The sequence below is a fragment of the Oryctolagus cuniculus genome, chromosome 11 (assembly GCF_051225735.1).
Source record: "Oryctolagus cuniculus isolate XC-2025 breed Fujian yellow rabbit chromosome 11, ASM5122573v1, whole genome shotgun sequence".
NCBI classification, from domain to species: Eukaryota; Metazoa; Chordata; class Mammalia; order Lagomorpha; family Leporidae; genus Oryctolagus; species Oryctolagus cuniculus.
The window spans coordinates 99,658,488-99,681,052 of record NC_142877.1 but is presented as its reverse complement, the minus strand read 5'-3'; the positions used below and the strand labels follow the sequence as shown (position 1 = coordinate 99,681,052).

General features: G+C 40.1%; 1 protein-coding gene across 4 annotated transcripts in view; it reads right to left on the bottom strand.

Annotated features, from left to right (window-relative positions):
• Positions 1–22,565, bottom strand: part of CFAP54 (cilia and flagella associated protein 54) — a 372,444-nt gene that overhangs the window by 29,274 nt on the left and 320,605 nt on the right. For all 4 annotated transcript variants that reach the window (XM_008256922.5, XM_089308813.1, XM_089308814.1 and 1 more), the window contains one exon: positions 20,280–20,354. In XM_008256922.5, the coding sequence (XP_008255144.5) occupies positions 20,280–20,354 (75 nt within the window). The remainder of the gene's footprint in view (positions 1–20,279; positions 20,355–22,565) is intronic.

Sequence of the window (22,565 nt, the reverse complement as noted above, 5' to 3'; positions counted from 1 at the left end):
ATTTTAAAGAAATAACATTATAAAAGGCATTTTGCAGAGTACAGGAAAATTGGAAATTAAAGACAAGATGTAGTGGTGAAAGCATTTGTGTAGGGAATTAGTTCCAGTGTTAACATTGCCTAAGAACAGAATGGATGCCTTTGAAGCCATCCGCACTGTCACCACCATTGCCATCCTCACTTTACAAGACCGAGCCCTGGCTTTGCATGGCGTCTTCTTGAGCTCTTGACAGAGTTTACCTTTTAATACAAGACAATCCGTGCTCTCATTGTCCCACATGCACAGAAAACCAAATGTTCCAATCAAATCAAAAACATTTCCACAACATGAGGGGGTCCTGTCTCCTTTTTCATTTGTATGTGGATGGTCTCAGCAATGTGTTCTTTAATGGAAATACAAGTGTGTGCTTCTGTGAGAGAAAATATGTTATAGGAGCCCACAGGCACTGTGATAAATGTTTGTTTCAAAAATCACTTTTACATTATGTTCATTGTTTAAAGTTGTGATACAACCCTTAGGAGCTCTGGGCCTGGGTTCCTGGCATAGCACTCCTAAAAACATTTGGAATTGTTTTTTGTATGCTAAAGGTAGAAAGAGTGATTAAGTTCAATCACCAACAGCTAATAATTTAACTAATCATGTGTACATAAAGAATCTCCATAAAAAATCTCCTTAGGGGAAGCTGTTGGGGAAACTTCTTGGGTGGCCAACACATGGAGCTCTCATGTGGCCAACATATGGGAGGACCCAAAAAGGGCCCTCAAGTTGCTCACCTCTTCCCCTATATGTTGTCCTATACATCTTTCCATATGGTGTTCCTGCATGTTTTCCTGTATAATGAATGGGTTATCATAAATAAAGCACTTTCCTGAGTTCTGCTAATCTCCCTGAGAGTCATGGCAACTCTTGAATTGGAAGCTGGCCAGGGAGAAGTGTGAGTAACCTGGCAACATATTGCAGTTGGCATTTGAAGTGAGATCAGCCTCGTAGAACTGAGACCTTCCCCTGTGGGATCTATGCAAATTCTGGGTAGTTGGTATCAGAATTGAATTGAATTGTTGGACATACAGTTGGTGTTGGAGAATCACAGGGCTGTTATTAGGGGGGAAGAAACACACCATAGTCAAATATAGTATTATGCAAACTTAGGCAGTGCTCAGCTAATGAATGTCTTTGGAGCTATCTGCACGTTCTGCTATACTCTTTTACCTCCTTGGCACACTTTCTGCACATATTTCCCTTCACACCTCACTCCAGGCCTAGCCAAGGCATCCTACTTGGTGAAAATGATAGAGTTGACAGTATAAATCTCCATTAGAGGTAGGTGCTTTTTATAGAGAACTATTTAAGAAAACAATCCTTTAGGACCAAAAGAGACCCTTAAGAAACCACTGGAAGTCTAGACTATATATACCCAGGCTTTTTCTCCCTGCTCAAGACTCCTAGGTTCAGAGAAAAGAGCCTTTGAAATCTGACACCCTGTTGTGCAGAAAAAACACAAGTTCTGTTCCAAGGGAACTATTTTTCAATATATAAAGAACTAAAAAAGGGTCCCAAATGGGGAAAATTTCCTTAAAAATAGCAAAAGTTCTAAGTAGATCAGGAAGCATGTGTTACACAACCAACAATCCAACCATAAAGTGCATAGGGCACAAAACTGTATGCAAGTTCAGGGCCTGCTGTACAGGGCTTATAAGTGAGGGATGAAAGGAAGAGTTAAAGGAAAAGGTTTCTTGGATGGAAAATTTAACAGAAATGCCGATATTCAATGTGTTATGAAACTGAAAGTCTATTCCTCATTTTCTGTGGAGATGTGAGAATATAAATTCTGATATAGTACTTATATGTGATTACATTTACTTTTATTTTCAGAGAATGACTTTAACTTTGCCTTTAATGGACAGCCTTGGACTTGCCAACGGTTGACAGACATTTTTAAATTCTGGGAAAATAGTATCTCTGAGAAAGGGAGAATGCATTTATTGAAGAGTGATATAGGCTTGTGCCTTTGTTTTACAGAGTTTTATTTCATTTGTAAATGAACTGTTATAATGGAGGTCAGAAGAAAATGTGATTGAACTCTGGGTCACATTGCATAATGTATTTTTAATCATGAGTGGGTGATAAGTATATGATGTTTTCCACTTACTTCTACATTATAAAATAAACTTTAAGCCAGAAATTATGTTTCCTAGCTCCTTGAGACTTTTCTAATTCCAATAAACAAGGATTAATTGAGCACTTTTAAGTATTTATCACCAGTCAGGGAATCTTCAGTGTTGCAGTAGTTTAGGTTCCTGAGGGGCATACTCTAAGATAAGATTTAGCTTTTGGCAAGTTTATTAGGCTCAGGAAATACTCTTGGGATTAATATTCATAGAGAATGGGAAGGAAGGAGGATTTGGTGGAAGGAGAAGTTGAGTTGTGATGCAGTCCCAACAAAGGGTGCAGCCAATCCCATAGGGAACTTTGAAGCTGGGATGGACCTTCAGAGTTGCTTAAATTGTGACAGGGGCTCAGTCTTTGTACCCTCATTTCAACCAGTAATTGGATTGCAGGCTTTGCCCCAAATCCTAGGAGAGGTTATGCCCATTAACTGAAAGCAATTCTTGAAGAAGGTTGAGAGATGAGAGCTGTCAGCCAGCACATTCCCAGAGCTGGAAAATTAAGTCCTTCAGTCCTAAGAAGGACACCTGGGGCCATGCAGGGGCCATGACAGGCATGAATATTTAATCAGCAGTTAACCATGGAAACGTTAAGTGGCAATATAGAAAAATGCACACTAGTATAGAACCAATAAATGTAGCAGAGATTTAAAGTAAAAACCAAGAATTTTCCAAGTGCTTCTTTTCTGGGTCATGCTAAAACAAACTTCACATTATTCCCAGCATCATATCTGTTAATCACTTTATTTGATTACCCTTAAGAACATTCTCTCCTCTACAGTGTGAGGAGAAGAATAGTTTAAAGAAGAGTGGGAAGAAGATTCTGAAATAATACTTCTTGTGAAGTAACATCTTTGTACACATGTGAATATGAAACAATTCAATAATCTCACTTGAATTTTAAGAAATTCCCTATGAAATATCTAGAGCCATCCATAAAATTGCCAAAAGCTATAGACGGAAAAGTGTGGGTATCCAGGGAGCCACTGAGCTGCTGGGAACAGTACAAGACTGAAACTAGGCAGGAGTGGGAGAGAGGCTTCAGGAGATAGGGAAGTTTGCTGGGAAGTCTTGGACTTGCCCATGCTGACCATCATGGCAGGATGGAGTTCAGAGGACAGGCAGGCACTGGAGAAGAGGTAGTGCAGCAGACTGGTTATGAAAGTGTTCTGAGGAGCCAGTCCTGACCCTGACACTGGCTAGCCGAGGGACTTGGGCAAGTTACTTAAAGTATGCTGGTCTTAATTTCTCACATTTAAAAAGAGATGATATGAGAGTATTTCAGGCATGGAAAGCCAAGACACTCTTGCAAAAGATCTCTGTGAGTGAGATCCCAGTGGAAAGAACAGGTCCTCAAAGAAGGAGGTACCTTTCTCTGAAGGGAGGAGAGAACCTCCACTTTGACTATGACCTTGTCTAAACAAGATAAGAGTCGGAGAACTCAGAGGGCTTCCATAGCCTTGGAAACTCATGACTGGAGCATAGGGAGATTACTGATGCCATAGACAGGAGTGTCAATTGGTAAAGTCAACAACAGGAGTCACTGTGCACTTACTCCTCAGGTAGGATCTCTGTCCTTAATGTGCTCTACATTGAGGCTTAATGCTATAACGAGTACTCAAACAGTATATTTCACTTTGTGTTTCTATGGGGGTGCAAACTGTTGAAATCTTTACTTAATGCATACTAAACTGATCCTCTGTAAAAAAAAAAAAAAAAGAAATTATCAATTCCCAACTTGACTCTCACTGGGATTAAACATGACAATAGGTCTGATCTGATTTCATCATCATTTAAAAAAAATCATCTATTATTTTTCACTTTATGTTTCTGTGTGGGAGCGAACTGTTGAAATCCTTACTTAATGTATACTAAGCTGATCTTCTGTATATTAAGATAATCGAAAATGAATCTTGATGTGAATGGAAGGGGAGAGGGAGTGGGAAAGGGGAGGGTTGTGGGTGGGAGGGATGGTATGGGGGGGAAGCCATTGTAATCCATAAGTCGTACTTTGGAAATTTATATTCATTAAATACAAGTTAAAAAAAAAAAAACAAAAACAAAACAAAACAAAAAAAAAGAGATGATAATAGTACCCATCTTAACTAGATACAGGAATCTGAAGTCATGTGTGTCAATTTCCCATTTATCACAAACTTAGTAGCTCACAACATGGAAGTCAAAACTCTGAAATCAGTTTCCCTAAGCTAAAGCCAAGATGTCTTCAGTGCTCAGTCCTGTTAGAGGCTTCTGGGAGAGAATCTATTTCTTGGCCTTTTTCAGCACCTAAAGGCTGCCTGCATTCCTTGACTCATTGCCCCTTTCTCCATTTTCAAAGCTTATCACCCCAGTTTCTGCTTTCATCATCACAGCACCTTTCTCCTCTCCTGTTGCAAAATCTCAGCCCAACCCTCTACTACAAGGACAATGTGGTTCCATTTAGAGAGCATTTAGGTAATCCAGGATAGTCTTCCCACAGCGGCAGCCTCGACTCAGTCATATCTGTAAAGTCCCTTTTGCCATATAAAGTAACAGAGTCCAGGGCTTAGGATGCTGACTTCCGGGAGGGCCATTATTCAGCTCACCACAGTGTGATTAAATGAGGGAGTTTTGCCAAATATCATATTTATATCATATCTGCTCAAGAGGGTTTCGGAAATTAAAGTTATTGAATTATTTTCTGTTTAAAATTTCATGGCATTCTTGCAAATGCCTACTGTGCCAGGAATTATTATTACTCAGTACTATACGAGGAGACTTCAAAAGGCTCAGGGAAAAGGTTTTTGATCTTCTAATTCCATTTTGTATGAACTGTTTGAAGCCCCCTCATAAACACTTACTCCTCTGCAATGCTCCACATCCCACCCTTGAACGATACGCTGAGGCCAATAGGATATAAGCAGAAGTCTTATATTGCTGCTCTAGGTCAACCCAATCTATTCATGAGACTTTTTTTTTTTAATTTTAAAGAGGAGCAACCAGGACACGAACTGGTGACATTATGGGATGCTGGTGCTGCAGGCAGAAGCTTAGCCCACTATGCCACAGCGCCAGCTCGGTCAACCTAATTTATTGTTTAAACTAGGACACATTTCAGAATGAAAGGAGGTCGCATGAACTATTCCTCCAAATCAGTAGGTGCAAACTATGACAATGATGGAATACTGGGAACTATAAGAGAACTTCAAAATCCATAGGAGATATGTATTATAAAAAAAAAAAAGCTATGCATGCATTTAAAGCTCTTTTGCACCATAATAAGCTTATATTTTATTTTCCCACAGACTTTTTGAAGTACCCTCATATAGTCACCCTATGTAAAAATGTCCCCTAACCCTCTCTTCCACAGTGGTTTCCTTGGAGACCACATAGTGCAGACAGCATGGTTACAGCTGAAGGAGTGGACTTTGCATGAGAAAGAAATAACCTGTATCGTCTAAGATTTGAGGTTTACTTGTCAGCACAGCATAGCATATTTTGTCCCAACTAAAACTCTTCTGCTCTGGCCAGCTGGTTCTCCCCTCACTCTATTTCTGAATAGTGTGGAATTCCATCAGAGTAAGGGCTTAACTCTACTTAAAGGTCAAGGCTTTGAATCTCAGCAGCAAAGTTACAAGAAGGAATGCCGTGTCTGGGGTCCCTATCCCTGGGTTCCCTCCTGAAGGGCTCTTCAGGGTCTGCCTGTGGGCTTTTGACCTGGGGTACAGAAAACTCCAGAGTTCTAAGAACACTTGGCATTTCTTGATGCTTTTTTATGAAGGAGCTCACTGGGTTTAACTTCAGGCAACTAGGAACAGGAGGCTCTTTTTTAGAGCAAAGGCTTTATAAAAAATATGAACTGAAGTTTGCCTTTTGTTCCTGGGACTTTGTTGCCTAGAATCAAAGCGTGCTGGGCTTTGTTAGTTAGCAGCTCCCACTGCAGTAGCAAACCAGAGGGCAGACCTTCTGTGCACGGTGCAGAAAGAAATCCGGCTCACGCTGACTTCTTTATTCACATCAGTATACACCACAAGCAGCCGCAAACTGTTCTTGTGTGGTGTCAAACACTCAGTGGCGATTTTTATAGAAAAGTCTAACAGAGTCTGCAGGTTTTAAGAAACTTCACATGCATTATTTCAGTTAACTCCTTTTGGTACTTCTATCTAGCCTGGGCAATTAGCGTTTGTCAGTAAATATTAATTAGGGGATGTGGAAAAGAAAAGGGCAAGAAAAGAGGAGTAGTAAGGAGAGAAAGGGGAGAGGGGGAAGGATTGAGCTGGGTGAAGGAATAGCATCATGAGCAGCCCTGGACACCATTTGCAATGAGTCAGGCATCACACCCAACATCTTTGGTGACTGGTTATTCTGTTTCTAGAATAAAATATGCCAATATTCATAAGGACATTGTTTTCATCAGAAGTATAGTTTGCTGGAATTATTCTAAGTGAACAAGGACCAATCCCAAAAGGTCTCAGTGTGTGTGATTTCTTTAATAGGTTATTCTTGAAATTATAAAAGTATAGAAATGGAGAAGAGACAGGTGACTGCCGGGAGTGGTGAGGAAAGAAGTGGGAGCAGATGTAAAAGGGCAGCTGGAAAGATCTTCATGGAGATGGAACTGCTCTGTGTGTTGACTGTATCAACATCAATGTATGAGTTGTGATGTTGTTCTACAGTTTTTTAAGATAATATCATTGGGGGAAACTGAGTAAAGGATATTCATGACCTTCTTGTGTCATTTCTTATAATTGTATGTGAATCTGCAATAAATCTAAAAAAGGTGGTTGAAAAATAACATTAAGGGTCCATCTATTAAATGGCCATCTACTCTTTGAATATTTGCATATATTTAGACTAAAACCACCACTAATGGAGGAAGTTATTAATGTTCATATGAACAAATGATTGATTTCACATGGTTGTGAAGGCTGGGTAAGATTAAAAAAAAATGATGACAATGTATCAAATGCCCGATCCAGGCATTGTACTGGCATTATATTAAGTGTACTAAATATTGTTTTTAATGCAATCCCACTTGAGGAGTAGCTATCATCAATTTACAGTTAAGGAACTAAAGTCTAGAGAAGTAAATCAACTTGCTCACAGTCACACAAACAATAAGTGGTGGCACCAAGAATGAGCACTATTTTTATCCACTAAAACACACAATTTCTGAGATCTTCAACAGAATACAATCACCTTGAGGTCTTCAAGGATTAATGACTTGTCCACACAGGCAAAAGTAGAACTAGACCTTATGTGAAGTACTATTCTTTCTGTACTACACTACCACAGATGGTTGAGAAAAGAATATAATGGCATTTAAAAAAAAGATTTTATTTATTTATTTGAGAGGTAGAATTACAGATAGTGAGAGGGAGAGACTGAGAGAAGGGTCTTCCCTCTGTTGGTTCACTCCCCAGATGGCCGGAGCTGCACTGACCTGAAGCCAGGAGCTGAGAGCTTCCCCGCCCTGGCCCCCCACGTGGGTACAGGGGCCCAAGAACCCGGGCTATCCTCCACTGCTTTCCCAGGCCATAGCAGAGAGCTGGATCAGAAGAGGGGCAGCCGGGACTGGAACCAGCGCCCACATGGGATGTCGGCGCCACAGGTGGAGGATTTACCCACTGTGCCATGCAGGCGGCCCTGAGATGGCTCTCTTAAACACACTATGGCACACTGAAAGATATTCATAAATTCATTAACTCGCCTCCCATTAAGAAGTGAGGTCTGGTTACTGCCCTCTTGAATCCAATCATTAAAATATGGAAGAAGTGATGCAAAACCATACAATGGCATTTTCTACCTGAGATAGAGACAATATAAGTACAAAAAAAAATAACTCAAGTAGTGTGCAATGTAAAGAACGAAAATGGATAAACTTACACTTGGTCCTTCTTTATGTATTTAAATTTAAAGTACATTTATCAAGAGAATTTCTGAAGGTTTGCCAATTGATTGGGCTCTATGAGGCAAAAATCAAATTCCTCCTAAAATAAAAATATAATTCCACTGCTAAGCCTCTGGTATTTTAATCAAGGCTGTTTAGCCAACTGAATGAAGGAAATGAAACTAAACATTTAACTTGGTTTTCTGCAAAATAGAAAGGAATGAATAGATTTGCTAATGACACCCCTGTCTTCAATCTTTTTTTTTAAGTTATATAAAGTGATTAAACTTCAGGAAATTGTCCCTCTGAGACTGACATGAAGTTGTATCCAAAATGAAGCCAGGCTTTGTTTATCAAGGAGTGCTCACATTTCTTGTTACTTTTATAGTAAATACCTAATATCAGATTCATGATGATATCTTGGTTTAAATTATAGCCAAGTATCATTATACCCCCAAATTGCATGTCTAACAAAAGTAGGACTGGTGCTTTGAGCACAGATAACACAAAGGCGCTGGGTTTTTTGATGAACGAGAGTGTATTTCACCTTGACACTACTGCTGGCAAATCTCTGAGAGATGAGCATTTCGGAAACGCTATAAACAGCTTAGCCTTTTCTTAGCATTTTGAAGAGCACATTAATAGCCTGGCCTTTTCTTAAGGGCTTCCTTTTTCCCTTAGCCAAATTTGACAGTTGGAAGTGAACAGCGAGTGGATGGAATCAAAGTCAGTGCTGTGTTTTAAAAGCAGTGTGGAACTGATGTCATCTGGCATTGTCTTCAAAAGAATATAAGAATATTAAGTGGATGGCTCATGAACTTACATACAAAGGATACTCTTCACTTGAGGACAGAATGATAATGTCTTACAGAATGAAGATGTAATTCTAGATGCCCATAAAATCTATTCAGACAGCTCTTGGCTGGTATCAAAGAGAGAGAGACAGGGAGGGAAGGAGGGTAGGAGGGAGGGGAAGCCAGAGAGAGAGAGAGAAAGAGAGAGAGAATCTGTAGCTCTCAATGAAAAGAACTTATAGTATATTATATTATTATAACATGGTTATGATTAATGTTTTAATACTTAGTAAATACCTACTATGGGATACATGGAACGTTGCATTGAACGTTATACATGACATTTTTAGAGAATATTGCCATTACTGCCATTTGGGAGGTTTTCCTAAATGAAGCAAAAGAAGCATATAGAAATGTAATAAAATTAGCCACAGGAAATTAAATAGCCTACCTTCTAAGATTTAACCTCCTACAAAAGTAAAGTGGAAGCCGCGCCACACAGACAGGGGCACGTGCAACCCCATGTGACCCATGTACACTTCACAGGATATTTGGAAGGTTGCTTTCTGAATCCACCTTGTTTATCCTTTGCCCTGTGAGTAGCTGTACACTCATCAACTCCATCATGGTAACCTAGCATATTTGGGGAGGATTACTGATAAATTTAAAAAATTGCCTAAGCAGGTCCCCAGGACCAGCCCTTGCTCAGAAGAGGCAGAGACTTATACATTAATACATTAGGAGTTTTACCAAATGTGTGGCAGATTACACTTTGCCAAAATGGCTGTGACAACAGCTCCCAACTCACATGCCTTTCTTATAATTTGTATTTGACACTTCTCCCATGAAAAGGTGACCTGTCTGACCTTGAATCTGGGTGGATTTGGGACAAGCAGGGAATAGTCATTATGTAACACTGAAGGCTGTCATGCATTTATGTTTTTTTTTAATATGATAGTAATCAAACATTTATGTGTAGAGTGATTTTGTCAAATCATGGTTGAATTATAACCCAAGAATCTCTATAGAATCAAGGGCTTCTGAAAAAATCAACAAAAACATTCTGTGTTCTACTTAATACTTTTGGTTGAATACTGTAATCAATACACAAGTCTTTTTAAGTGCTGAAACTTAACTGTAAAGTGATCGCTGTTAAATGTAAGAGTGGGAATAAGAGAGGGAAGAGATGTGCAATTCGGGACATGCTCAAGCTGACTTACCTCAAACAGTAGAGTTAGAAACATACCAGGGGATTCCAATTCAATCCCATCAAGGTGGCATGTACCAATGCCATCTCACTAGTCCCAGTGATCAATTTCTGTTCACAATTGATCATAATGATAGGACTAAGAACCAAAGGGATCACAGAAACAAGAATAGTGTCTGCAAATACTAGCTGATAGAATCAAAAAGGGAGAGAATGATCCAACGTGGGAAGTGAGATACACAGCAGACCCATAGAATGGCAGATGTCCTAAACAACACTCAGGCCTCAGAATCAGCCCTTAAGGCATGCAGATCTGGCTGAAAAGCCCATGAGAGTATTTCAGGCATGGAAAGCCAAGACATTCTGGGGGAAAAAAAAAAAAAAAAACAAAACCTAAATGAAAGATCTCCATGCATGAGATCCCAGTGGAAAGAATGGGTCATCAAAGAAGGAGGTACCTTTCTCTGAAGGGAGGAGAGAACTTCCACTTTGACCATGGCCTTGTCTAAATATGATCAGAGTCGGTGAACTCAGGGGGCTTCCATAGCCTTGGCAGCTCATGACAAGAGCCTAGGGTGATTACTGAGGCCATAAACAAGAGTGTCAATTTGTTAAGTCAACAACAGGAGTCACTGTGCACTTACTCCTCATGTAGGATCTTTGTCCTTAGTGTGCTGTACATTGAGATTTAATGCTATAACTAGCACTCAAACAGTATTTTTCACTTTATGTTTCTGTGTGGGAGCAAACTGTTGAAATCTTTACTTAATGTATGCTAAACTGATCTTCTGTATATAAAGAGAAACGAAAATGAATCTTGATGTGAATGGAAGGGGAGAGGGAGTGGGAAAGGGGAGGGTTGCAGGTGGGAGGGACGTTATGGGGGGGAAGCCATTGTAATCCATAAGCTGTACTTTGGAAATTTATATTCATTAAATAAAAGTTTGAAAGCAAAAAAAAAAAAAAAAAGAAAAGAAAATCAACTGGCCATATACAATTGTAATGAAGAACATTGAATATTTTATTACTGCTTACAAATTATTTTAGCTTTTTAAAACAATGAAGTTTATGATAAACTTATACACAAACATATATTTTTTAGAGCAGAGAGCCAGTTGTTAAACATTTACCAGCACACCACTAAGGGTAACAGCGCTTCCATCTGGTTCTTTAGGAAGCTCACTCCCTAAGCCCCAGCAAATGCTGCGAGGAAGCCTGGTCAACCACAGACAGTGGTCACAAAGCACGTCCTGACCACAGCCTAAACTGTGCTCCCATTCTCCAGCTGAAAGCTAGCACCAAGCACTAGACCAGATTAGCCTTTGGCGATGCTAGTCCCCCACAGTTGAGTTATTCCCAGCCCTCAAGTCTTCTCAGCCATGGATTCAGATACCATGGATCAGAAGCAAGTTGCCCCACCATGCCCTCCCCAATATGGAACCCACAGAATCTTGGAGCCTAATAAAATGATAGTCATTTGCTCAATGTGGGGTGCTTGGTTACATAATGGTAGTGACTGGAAAGATGAGAATGGGAATTTGTCTGGTTAAAAGTGACGCATGCAGCTACCCCCAGCACGTGCGTCATTCTAACCCCTCTTGTGAGTGTGCTCAGAGGCTGCATCCCAGGCAATAAACTGTTCTTCTGGTAGGACCACTTCTTAGGGGAACAAATCAGCATACTAGGGTCTCCATACTAAGTAGATGCAGGTAGCTTTAAGATGCTAGTAACAGTAACTAACAATTCTCTTAGTGTGTGCCAGGCCCTGTTTAAGTTGCAGGACTTAACTCACTTAACACACATAACAACCCTATGTGAAATTCATCATAATCTAAATAACATCACTTCTGCCAAATCATAAATAAGTAAATATAGCAAGACAGGAGGCTGTGGAGGAGATGTCACACACATATGCCTGAAAATAGGAACTATCAGAACGGACTCTGCCAGAACCACAACCTTGTACAAAAAACAAAACAAAAGAAAACAAAACAAAAAAAAACAACAAAAAACTTCTTTGAGGACATCTGCCCAGCAAGTATCGTTCAAAATCAGATTGACACCACTCTTGTTATTGATGCTTATAGTCAAGAATTATTGTTTTAAATAATTTATATAAATCGTCCTCATTTTGTCTTTTTTTTTTAAAAAAATAGATTATTTATTTGAAAGGCAGAGTTACAGAGAGGTAGAGGCAGAGAGAGAGAGAGAGAGAGAGAGAGAGAGGTCTTTTAACTAACGGTTCACTCCCCAGATGGTCGCAACAGCCGGAGTTGTGCCAATCCGAAGCCAGGAGCCAGGAGCTGCCTCCGGTTTTCCCACATGGGCGCAGGGGCCCAAGAACTTGAGCCATCCTCCACTGCCCTCCCAGGCCATAGCAGAGAGCTGGATCAGAAGTGGAGCAGCAGGACTCAAATGGGTGCCCATATGGGATGCCGGCACTGCAGGTGGTGACTTCACCTGCCATGCCACAGCACCGGTCTGCTCATTTTGTCTTTTAAAAACATCACCTTGCCTCAACTTCATTGGGTAGGCTACTCATATTTCCATCACAATGCTCACTCTTCAATAAACTAATCAACCCTTGTAGAATCTCTCTTTTATTTCAGGTGACATATGAATCTTGATGTGAATGGAAGGGGAGAGGGAGTGGGAAAGGGGAGGGTTGCGGGTGGGAGGTACGTTATGGGGGGGAAGCCATTGTAATCCATAAGCTGTACTTTGGAAATTTATATTCATTAAATAAAAGTTAAAAAAAGGTACTATTTCAATTCCCATTTTACAAATAGAGAAACCGAAGTATTGGGATTAAACAACTTGTGTGAAGATACACAACTAAAAAAAATTCCAGAGCTGGGCTGGGACATGGAGCTAAACAGTTTGGTTCTCCAGCCTGTCCATTAGCTGCCATATGCACTGCTTCTCCAATCCTGACACTGACATTCCCCCAGTGACATATTGTTAATCTATCCCTTGTACCTGAATGGTCAAGAGTGCCCAAACTGAAAAGGTTAGGAAGGGGGCCGGCGCCGTGGCACACTAGGTTAATCCTCTGCATGTGGTGCCGGCATCCCATAGGGTGCCAGGTTCTAGTCCCGGTTGCTCTTCTTCCAGTCTAGTTCTCTGCTGTGGCCTGGGAAAGCAGTTGAGGATGACCCAAGTGCTTGGGCCCCTGCACCCGCATGGGAGACCAGGAGGAAGCACCTGGCTCCTGCCGTAGCTCTGGCCGTAATGGCCATTTGGGGAGTGAACCAACGGAAGGAAGACCTTTCTCTCTGACTCTCTCTCCTATCAAATAAATAAAAAAAACTTAAAAAAAAAGAGAAAAGGTCAGGAAGGGCTGGCATCAGTATGATGATGATGGTTACCAAAAGGCTTTGGAATCTGCCAGTTTTGAGAGGTACAGGGCTGTGACTTTGGGCGGGTCTCAAACTCTCTCACCTCATTCTCTCCATCTTCATTCAAAATAATAACCTATTTCTAAAACAACACCATGAACATATTTTCTCAGTACATACCCCATCCCTTCTTTCTAGACTTTCAGCCCATTTAGGGCAAGAGAACCATCTTTCTCACCCCCAGTTCCTCTAAGCAGGGGTGGGGGACACATCCAGCCCCTGGCTATATGATGTCCCCATAATCCTTTGGCCTGGCCCTGCCAAGGAAACCCCAAGCAGGATTCGAAATTCAAAAAATTTATAGCAGGCTAATTTTTAAGTTGATAATTGTATATGCTAATGAATGGTAATAGCCTTTGGCAGAGAAAACATCCCCCACCCTTGGAGAGGTCTAGTCCAGTGCCTTGTACTTCACAGCTGCAGCTTGTTAACAGTTAACTTTTATTTTGAACTTCTCTTTCTTTCTCTTTGCATCCAGGGCTTTCGGGATTTATCCTATTCTCTCCAACCTCATGAACAAAAGCCAAAATCCTGCCCTCACCACCAAGCCTACTGCCAAAGCTAAGACTTGTTTTTTCTGCCTCTTCTTCCAAAGGTCTCTTTAATCCAAGGAAATGCTTCCATGAGTACCCTTGAATGTGTCTGGCTTTTCCTAAGGACTTCTGTTTTCCAAGGAAATTAAAACTTTTAACCATTGGATATCTACTTACTTCGACAGACAGAGCTATATAAACCTTTCGAAAAGGTTCAGAAAGAACTTCATCCCTTTCAGAGCTATGGAGAAAGAATGTGAGAGGAACCTGGGAATGGTGCTCGATTCTCAGGCCTCTTTTTTCCATGCTGTACTGTAATTGCTTCTAAACTTGTCTGTCTTTCCCCACTGAACGTAGAGCCCTCTTGAAGGAAGGGACTATATGCTATGTTTTGGTTCTGTATCCCAAGGCCTATCCCCATGGCTGATATAGAGGAAGCACTTCACAAATGCTCACTATACAAATTATTGAACTACAACTGATGGACCAGGGCTGTCTCTGGAAGATGTATCATGAGCCATTCATTCATTTAACACACATTTATCAAACGCCTTCCGGGGGCCAGAAAGTGGGCAAAGCACTGAGATTAAAAACAAGATCCAATCTTATTATATAACACCCAATCTATACAAATAGGGGTGACAAATATGGAATTATATCATTATAACACATTTTGAGCTAAAAAACAAGGCACAGAGATATAGACCAGGAAAATGACCTATTTTCCTGATTTATTTGAGAGGAAAATGATGGAAAGAACATAACCAAGTTAACATAAGTAGATGTATTATTACTCATTTTTACATGATAACACAGCACAAGATAGGATGACATGGTAGAGCAATCACTTCAGTTGACAAGCAAGAGTGATAAGAAGTTATAAAGTGTGAGAAGGCATGGGTGTCATATGATAGAATGAGTATATCAGACATAAAATTAGAGTTGCAGATAAAAAAGTATGTTAACATAGCACAATAATTATTTTAGTGACCAGAATATGACTGATGTATTTATATGATCATAAACACATAAAATTATGATTTTAAAAATCAGAAGAAAACATAGGCATGTTAAATACTACCATGTAAAAGGGAATGCACATTAATAATGCATTTAATAACATAGTATAAGTCCACAGCATTTAAGTTTCATTAAGGATTTTTTGGGTTAAATTCAAAATACATTTAAGAAAATATTCAGTAATTTGATTTACATTCAATAGGAGCTCGAGTAATACAGACAGACATCAATCAGACTCTACTGGTGTCTTCTCAGGGTGAAGAAGAGACATTTTTAATTTATGATGAGATAAATGCACAGCTGCCCAGTCTACCTCTGCCTCTTGTTGGCTGTCAGCTGCCTCACTAGTACATGGCACCTCCCATGTGCCTGTGTCCTCTCACATCTGTCCAATTAGATAATGTGCTTCTCTTGGCCTTTACACTCCTGTATCAAGGAAACTCAGTGCTGAGGGAAATCAGAAGCCAAGAAGCATAGGGCCTCAACAGATTTATGACTTTCAAATCTCAATGCTTGCATTTGTCCTGAGTCAGCTTTCTCATTAATCCAAATTCAGGATCTTCACTCCTTTCTCAGAACATACTCTCAACACTTCACTCTCCTCTAATAGTAAATCAACTTGCCTTTACTTCATGGGGAAAGTTACAATCACCTGAGGAACAGCCTCAGCTTCTCCTACTCTTTTTTCCCAAACTTATTTACATCCTTCCTCACCTCTGTTTGCTAAGCAAAGACCTAAAGAGGAAGGTATGTTGCCTCTGCTTGCTGTCAACTATCTCATTTGTGCTGTCAGTCTTCCTGTTCCCAATTGTTCCCTTTAGGGTCCTGTTCCAGTCTTCATCCTTCTCGCTCCTACACAGAAAGGACTACCCCTCCTAACTCTTTTCTTTTAGGACCCTGCCTTGAGTCTATGACTGCAGACAGCTGTTTTCCTACCCTCTCAAACCTTCTTAAAGATGAGTCTACACTTGAAATCTCACTTTCTCATCCTTATTTACTCCTCAACCCACTGTGGCACCTGCTCCTACTATTCTAGTAAAATCCCCACTAGGCATAGATTAGTTAAAAATGCATATCCTAGATTTGGTTCCCATCTCCTAAGATGCTGATTAATTTTCCTGTACATCAGTACCCTCATCTCTAAAATGGAAATAATAGAGGATTCCAAGATGGTACAATAGGGCTTAATGCTCTAGTCTAGGGAAAGTTAAAAAAAAAAAAAAAAAAAAAAGGTGGAGAGAGTGCAATCTCAGGAAAGAGTTAGGGAGAAAACAGCAGAGGAAACTGCATGCAAATTTGAGGGACACTGTGCATCTACGGGAGGGTGTGGCTGTGCACAACTCAGGACCCTAGCAACTGAGAGCCTCAGCACCAGCTTTGGAGAGTGAGTTGAGACCAGACTGCAGCAGCGCAAGCCACTGGTGTTAAAGCTGTGGGAAAAGCCTGGCATGAGTCCCACCTTGGAGCACTGTGGAGGACAGTGTACTTGCCAACCAAGAGAAATAAAAAAGGGGCACATTTCTCTCTCCAACCACTTGGCACCAGCATCCTATAACTAGCCAAGAGAGGGTGGGCACCATTTTTGACATATGTACACACTAGCTTGTGTGCAGGTACCTAGCAACCAGCCAAGAGGAGATATCTGAGTCTGGCTGGGAGAATTCACAGGGTGTTGGGTGTCCATGACTGTGGGAGCCTTGTGTGCTGGGGCTGTGAAAACACTGTGGCTGCATGGGAGGGCACAGGGTGTGGCTGGGTCTGTGGGCAGTCACTGTGGGTGGTTCCACACACTTGGTGCTCCCTGATTCCCTGATGAGGGTCATCGCTACAGGATCCGTGCTCACACTGAGGATTGCATGGATCCTTTGTGTGGTTCTTGTGGCAGCATGGATGAATATTGTACCCACTGGGGCTGGCATCCAGGCACTGGTCTCCTTGGACTAGAGGAGGTGAGCATGAGACTATGCTAATAGAGCTAATAAACTTCCCCTCTGATAAAAAAAAAAAAAAAAAAAAAGGAAATTTAACACACCAAACTTCAGTGACACTCCCCTCACCCTAGGGCACTGAACAGAGCTCCCTGGCCACACCCAGAACATGCCTCTGGGTATTCACTGAAAGTGAAGACATACATCCTTGGAAGGGATTATATGAAATTATCACCAAATCCCATTTAGTTTGAGAGTGGGTCATTGAAAAGCAAGGCCAGCCCACAAGCTTAGCCCTTTCTTCCCACCATTTCCTTTTCTGCTTCTCCATCACACTGTGACATAGCCAAGGGAACCCTCATCAGAAGCCAAACAGATGACTGCCTGATTTTGGACTTAGACCTCCAAAATTCTGAGCTAAATAAACCTCTTGTTTTTATAAAATATCCAGCCTCATGTATTTTGGTTTAGCAACAGAAAATACACTAGTGCAATGACCCATTTCTTAACCACAATTTGTCCAAAATTAAAGACTTGATTTTACTACCAACATCTGCCATAGTAAATCTTCATGTTTCAAAAATATAAAATTAGGCTTCTCATTTAAAATACAATTCAGGAAATGGAGGGGCCTGTGTTGTGGCACAGAAAGTTAAGCCACCAATTGGGATACAGCATCCTATATCAGAATGAACACAGTCTTGGCTGCTGTACTGTCCAGCTTCCCGCTGCTATGCCTGGGAAAGCTGTGAAAGATGGCCCAAGTACTGGGGTCTGTGACACAGACATAGGTATCCAGGATGGAGTTCTTGCTTCCTGGTTTTGGTCTGGTCCACACTTGTTGTTGCAGCCATTTGAGGAGTGAACTAGTGGATGGAAGATTGATCTCTGTCTGTCTGTCTGTCTCCCCTTCTCTCTCTGATCCTCTGCTTTTCAAATAAATATTTAAAAAAATAGGAAAAGAACATAAACAGTCAAATGATTTTTTTTAAAAGCAATGATCAAATTTGAAGTGTTCAAAACTAAAGGAATTTCAAAGAAATGGCAACTGAGCGGTGTGGCAGACAAGGCAGGGTAAGAATTCAAAGATGAAGACACAGTCATCTCTGTGAAAGCTAATGATCTAAGGGAAAGGACACAGTAAGTTCAGGACTTATTTCAAATGTCCCTTGTTCATGGAGCCCTTCCCTGACCACTCCATCTGTGCAGGGACTGTCATCACTCTCTAGCACAGTGGTCAGCGAACTTTTTCTACAAAGATCTAGATAATAAATAATTTAGGCCTTCGAAGCCATATGATCCCTATCAAAAACACTCAGCTCTTCTGTGGTAGTGAGATGGTGCCTATATACTATAAGGCAATGAATGAACAAGAATGTGTTCCAACAAAATCTTACTAACAAAATAGGCAGTAGCCCCCATGTACTTCATAGGCTGCTGTTTGCCAATCACTACTCTAACATATGGCTCCCTTTTTCCCCCTTCATTACACTTAACAAAATCTGAAATTATCTTGCTTACTGAGTTTTACTATTTTCCCCATGAACATGGCAGATACCATGAAAATGGGGTCCTTATTGCTTGTTCATGGCTGGCTCTATAGCACCTAGAAAGGAACTCCTGACTCGGAGACCAGTCACTCTAAATATTTATTCATCAACTGGGTGAATGGATACCACTTCACCAAGCAGGAGATGCAGATTACTAACAGTCAGATAAACTATACTTGGCCTTATTAATAAGAAAAAAATAAAATAATGACTTACTACTTCTCATGTGTCAGACTTAGAACAATCAGAAGAGAAAGAGGAGGAGAAGTACTAGTATAGATGAGTTTGTGGGTAAGCTGGTCTTCTCACCTATCACTGGCAGGAGAGAAAGTCAGTGCAACATTTCTGAAAGGCCATTTGCAATTATATATCAAAATGCATATATCGATTCAAAAATGGGCAAAGGATTACATAGACATTTATCTAAAGAAGATATACAAATGGCCAACAAGTACATGAAAATGTGCTCATCATCAATAATCATTAAGGAAATGCAGGTCAAAATCAAATTAAACCTCATAGGATAGCTATTATTAATTTTAAAAAAGTAACAAGTGTTGGGGAGAATGTGAAGAAACTGGAACTTCTTGCATTATTAATGGGAGTATAAAATTGTACTGCTGCTAAGTAAAATTGTTTTGGAGTTCCTCAAAATTTACACTTAGCATTACCACATGATCCACCAATTCTACTCCTGTATATAAATCCCAAAGAATTGAAGGTAGGGACTCAAACAAATCCTTGGACCCTCATTTTCATAGCAACATTTTTTTGTAATAGCCAAAAGGTAGGAACAAGTCAAATGTTTATTAACAGATGAATGGATAAACAAATGTGGTCTGCACATGTGATGGAATATTATCATTCAGCCTTCCAAAGGAATAAAATACTGATACATGATACAAAATGGAAAATCTTGAAAACATGCTGAATGAAATAAACCAGACACAAAAAGACAGTTAAAATAGGATTGCTTATATGAGATAATTAGAATACACAAATTCATAGGGTTAGAAGGTAATGCGGAATTACCAGGAGCAAGAGGAAGAGGAAATGAGGAGTTTTGGTTCCATAGGTACAAAGTTTATGTTTGGGATGATAGAAAGTTCTGGAGATGAATGATGGTGATGGAGGCACAATATTGTGAATGCTATTACTGCCACAGAATTGTACACTTAAAATGGTTAAAGTTTTACATTTTAGAGTTTACAAATTTTACAGTAAAATATATATATATATATTTATTCCAAAAATCCTATTCTTAAGAATTAATGCAGAAGAGTGAACAACACATATATACTAGAATGTTTCAATGTTAAGATCCATCAATAAAGATCTAACTATGTTTAAGAGAACCTGCCACAGCAAGTACATAGGAGAGAGTATTATGCAGGCACTAAATGCAGCAAGCAAGATTTTTCACATGAAAACATCTCCATGGCATTACTGTTCAACGAAAAAAAATTACAGAATGTATGTAAAGTATGATCCCACTGAGGTAAAAATGCTCAAGGTTATCTGTAGAGAAATTTCTAGACTCTCCAAATATTAATAGGGATTACTCTCTTTTTGGTAGATTTGAAGTAATTTTAATATAAATCTCTTTATAATTTTCTGTACCAATTGAATCTTTTTCACAAAGAATATTTTTAACCAAAATAATACCCTCTTGTAAACCCAAGTTTATCACCTTTTCAAATTATTTAAAGAGAGTGAGGCCTTGGATACAATTAGGTGCTTTCTCTATTTTCATTCCCACAGCAATATTAATATTTGGAAGTGAACCCGATACAGTTTTAAAGGATAGGTACATACCTCAGAGAGTGGTGTTGGCTCTCTATCAGTTGAAAACAGAGCCATTATTTCAGAGCAGCACCCAAGGATCATGTTCTAGAAATAAGAAGGAAATATGGTGGGGTTGGTATTGTTGGTAAAATATTTCATGTTTAATTATGAACTAGTTATTTCAATTGTCTTTTCTTACATTATCATCCAACCCTAGTTCCCATGCTGAGACAGAGGGTTTCAGAAATCACAGTCCCTTAAGTAACAGGGTTATTTTAAAGGATACAGAGTGTCCATAAAATATAAGATCTGTAATTAATCATGAATAATACATAAATTTAGTCTTCTTTTATGTATACTCACTATTACAATCCATATGTTACAGAGAAATATAGAAGTAAAGTCATTCACACCCAAATAGAATTTTGGAAAGCCACTTTTCTACTGAGAAAAAAAGCCCTGGAATAAAGAGGTTTAGATCCCTGAAAGAGTTTTAACAGACCAGAACGAGTGGGAACTGGGAATGAAATGGGAATAGTGAATGAAAAGGAAGGGAAAAAGTCAACAGCATGCATTCATTGTCTATGAGTGACACTGCCCACAGCCCCTACTGTATGGAGACAGCTAAGCTTATGTGTGGACATCTGACCCAAGACAGAACTGTCATAGGCAGGGTTGAATCAATCAAATTCCCTATTGTTATGATGTCATGTAAGGAAGACACAGAAGGAAAGTTAGTCAGCTGAGAGGTCTGATGCATAGTAGGGGAAGGCAATCACTGAGCCAGATGTGAGAGGGCAAGAGGAGGACAGAGTCACACCCTCTGTGGGACTGAGCACAGCCTCAGCTCTTGTCTCTCCAGGTCCATTTCTTTACGGACAATGAATGTTGTTTCCAGTCCTTGGCTATGCTGACCTTAACTAATGTACCCTGACATATTTGTGCCCCCTGCCTCCAAACATATTTAACTTAAGCCAAAGCAAGTAGCTTTACTTACAATTGAAGGAGTCATGACTGTGAGATTGTCAGAGATGTGCTAAGCCTACCTCAAAATGTTGCTACTGTCCAGCCCTGAAGTATGCAACAAATGATTTTTATGATAATATGAATATATGCAGGTATATGCAGGTACTAACAGTCAAGATATTAAAATGATAAAAGTACATTTGTTTTAAAATTATAAGTGAGCAACGGTGGTTAAATTTTTAAAATAATAATGTAAACAACAATTGAATTCACAGTCTGAAATCATGTTATATCTAAGTTTTATTCAATACAAGGACAGGAAAGGTCACATTTAAGAGTTCCAAAACTACTACAGCTAGGGGCTGGCATTGTGGCTTGCGGGTTAAGCTACCTCCTGTGATTCTGGCATCCCATATGGGTTCCAGTTCAATTCCTGGCTGTTCCGCTCCTGATCCAGCTCCCTGCTGATGCACCTGGGAGAGCAGAAGAACAGGGCCTATGTACTTGGGCCCCTGCACCTACAGGGGAGGCTTGGAGGAAGCTCCTCGCTCCTAGCTCTGAACCAGCCCAGCTCTGGCCATTGTGGTCATTTGGGGAGTGAACCAGTGGATCAAAAATCTCTTACTGGCCCTCAATCTCTCTATATAAATTCTGCCTTTCAAATAAGTAAATAAATCTTAAAAAAAAACTATAGCTAATTCAACTCAACAAATATATTTAAGACATTCTACTAGAGGCTGTGAGACACAAAGATTAAGCAAAGACCCTAGGCTCACAAAATTTACAATAGCAGAGAAAAGTAGATTCCTATACGACTAAATAAAATACCAAGTAGACAATATCAACAAACATAATACATAGTTATGATGTGTTATAGGATCCTAGAGGTGACAGGTTATATGGTCCTGGAGGCAGTCATCTGAGTACAACGAACAAGGAAGACTTCCTAGAAGAAAGGTCACATTAACTGAGCCTGGAAACAGTGGGATTCTGACTGGTGGAGAACGAGCATAAAGGCATTTCATGGGCAGACATGCATGTAAGCAATGACCAGTGGGCATTCCAAGCACATAGGAAATCTAATACCGTCTCTACGATAGGCCTATTTAGGAAGCATGGCAGGGACAGTGCTGAGAAACAGGCTGGAGACGTAAATTTATATCAGGGTGCACTAATGTAAGGAATTTGGATTTTTATTGTGTGGAAAATTGGGTGTGAGGGCCTATGGACTGAGGGAATAATTATGACCTTAGAGTAAAGGTGAATCAGCCTTAAATAAGAGAAAAGAAAAGGAGATGACTCAAACCACTGGGCAGGCAGCGATCATGGCTAGAAGGTCAGCTTTGTGGG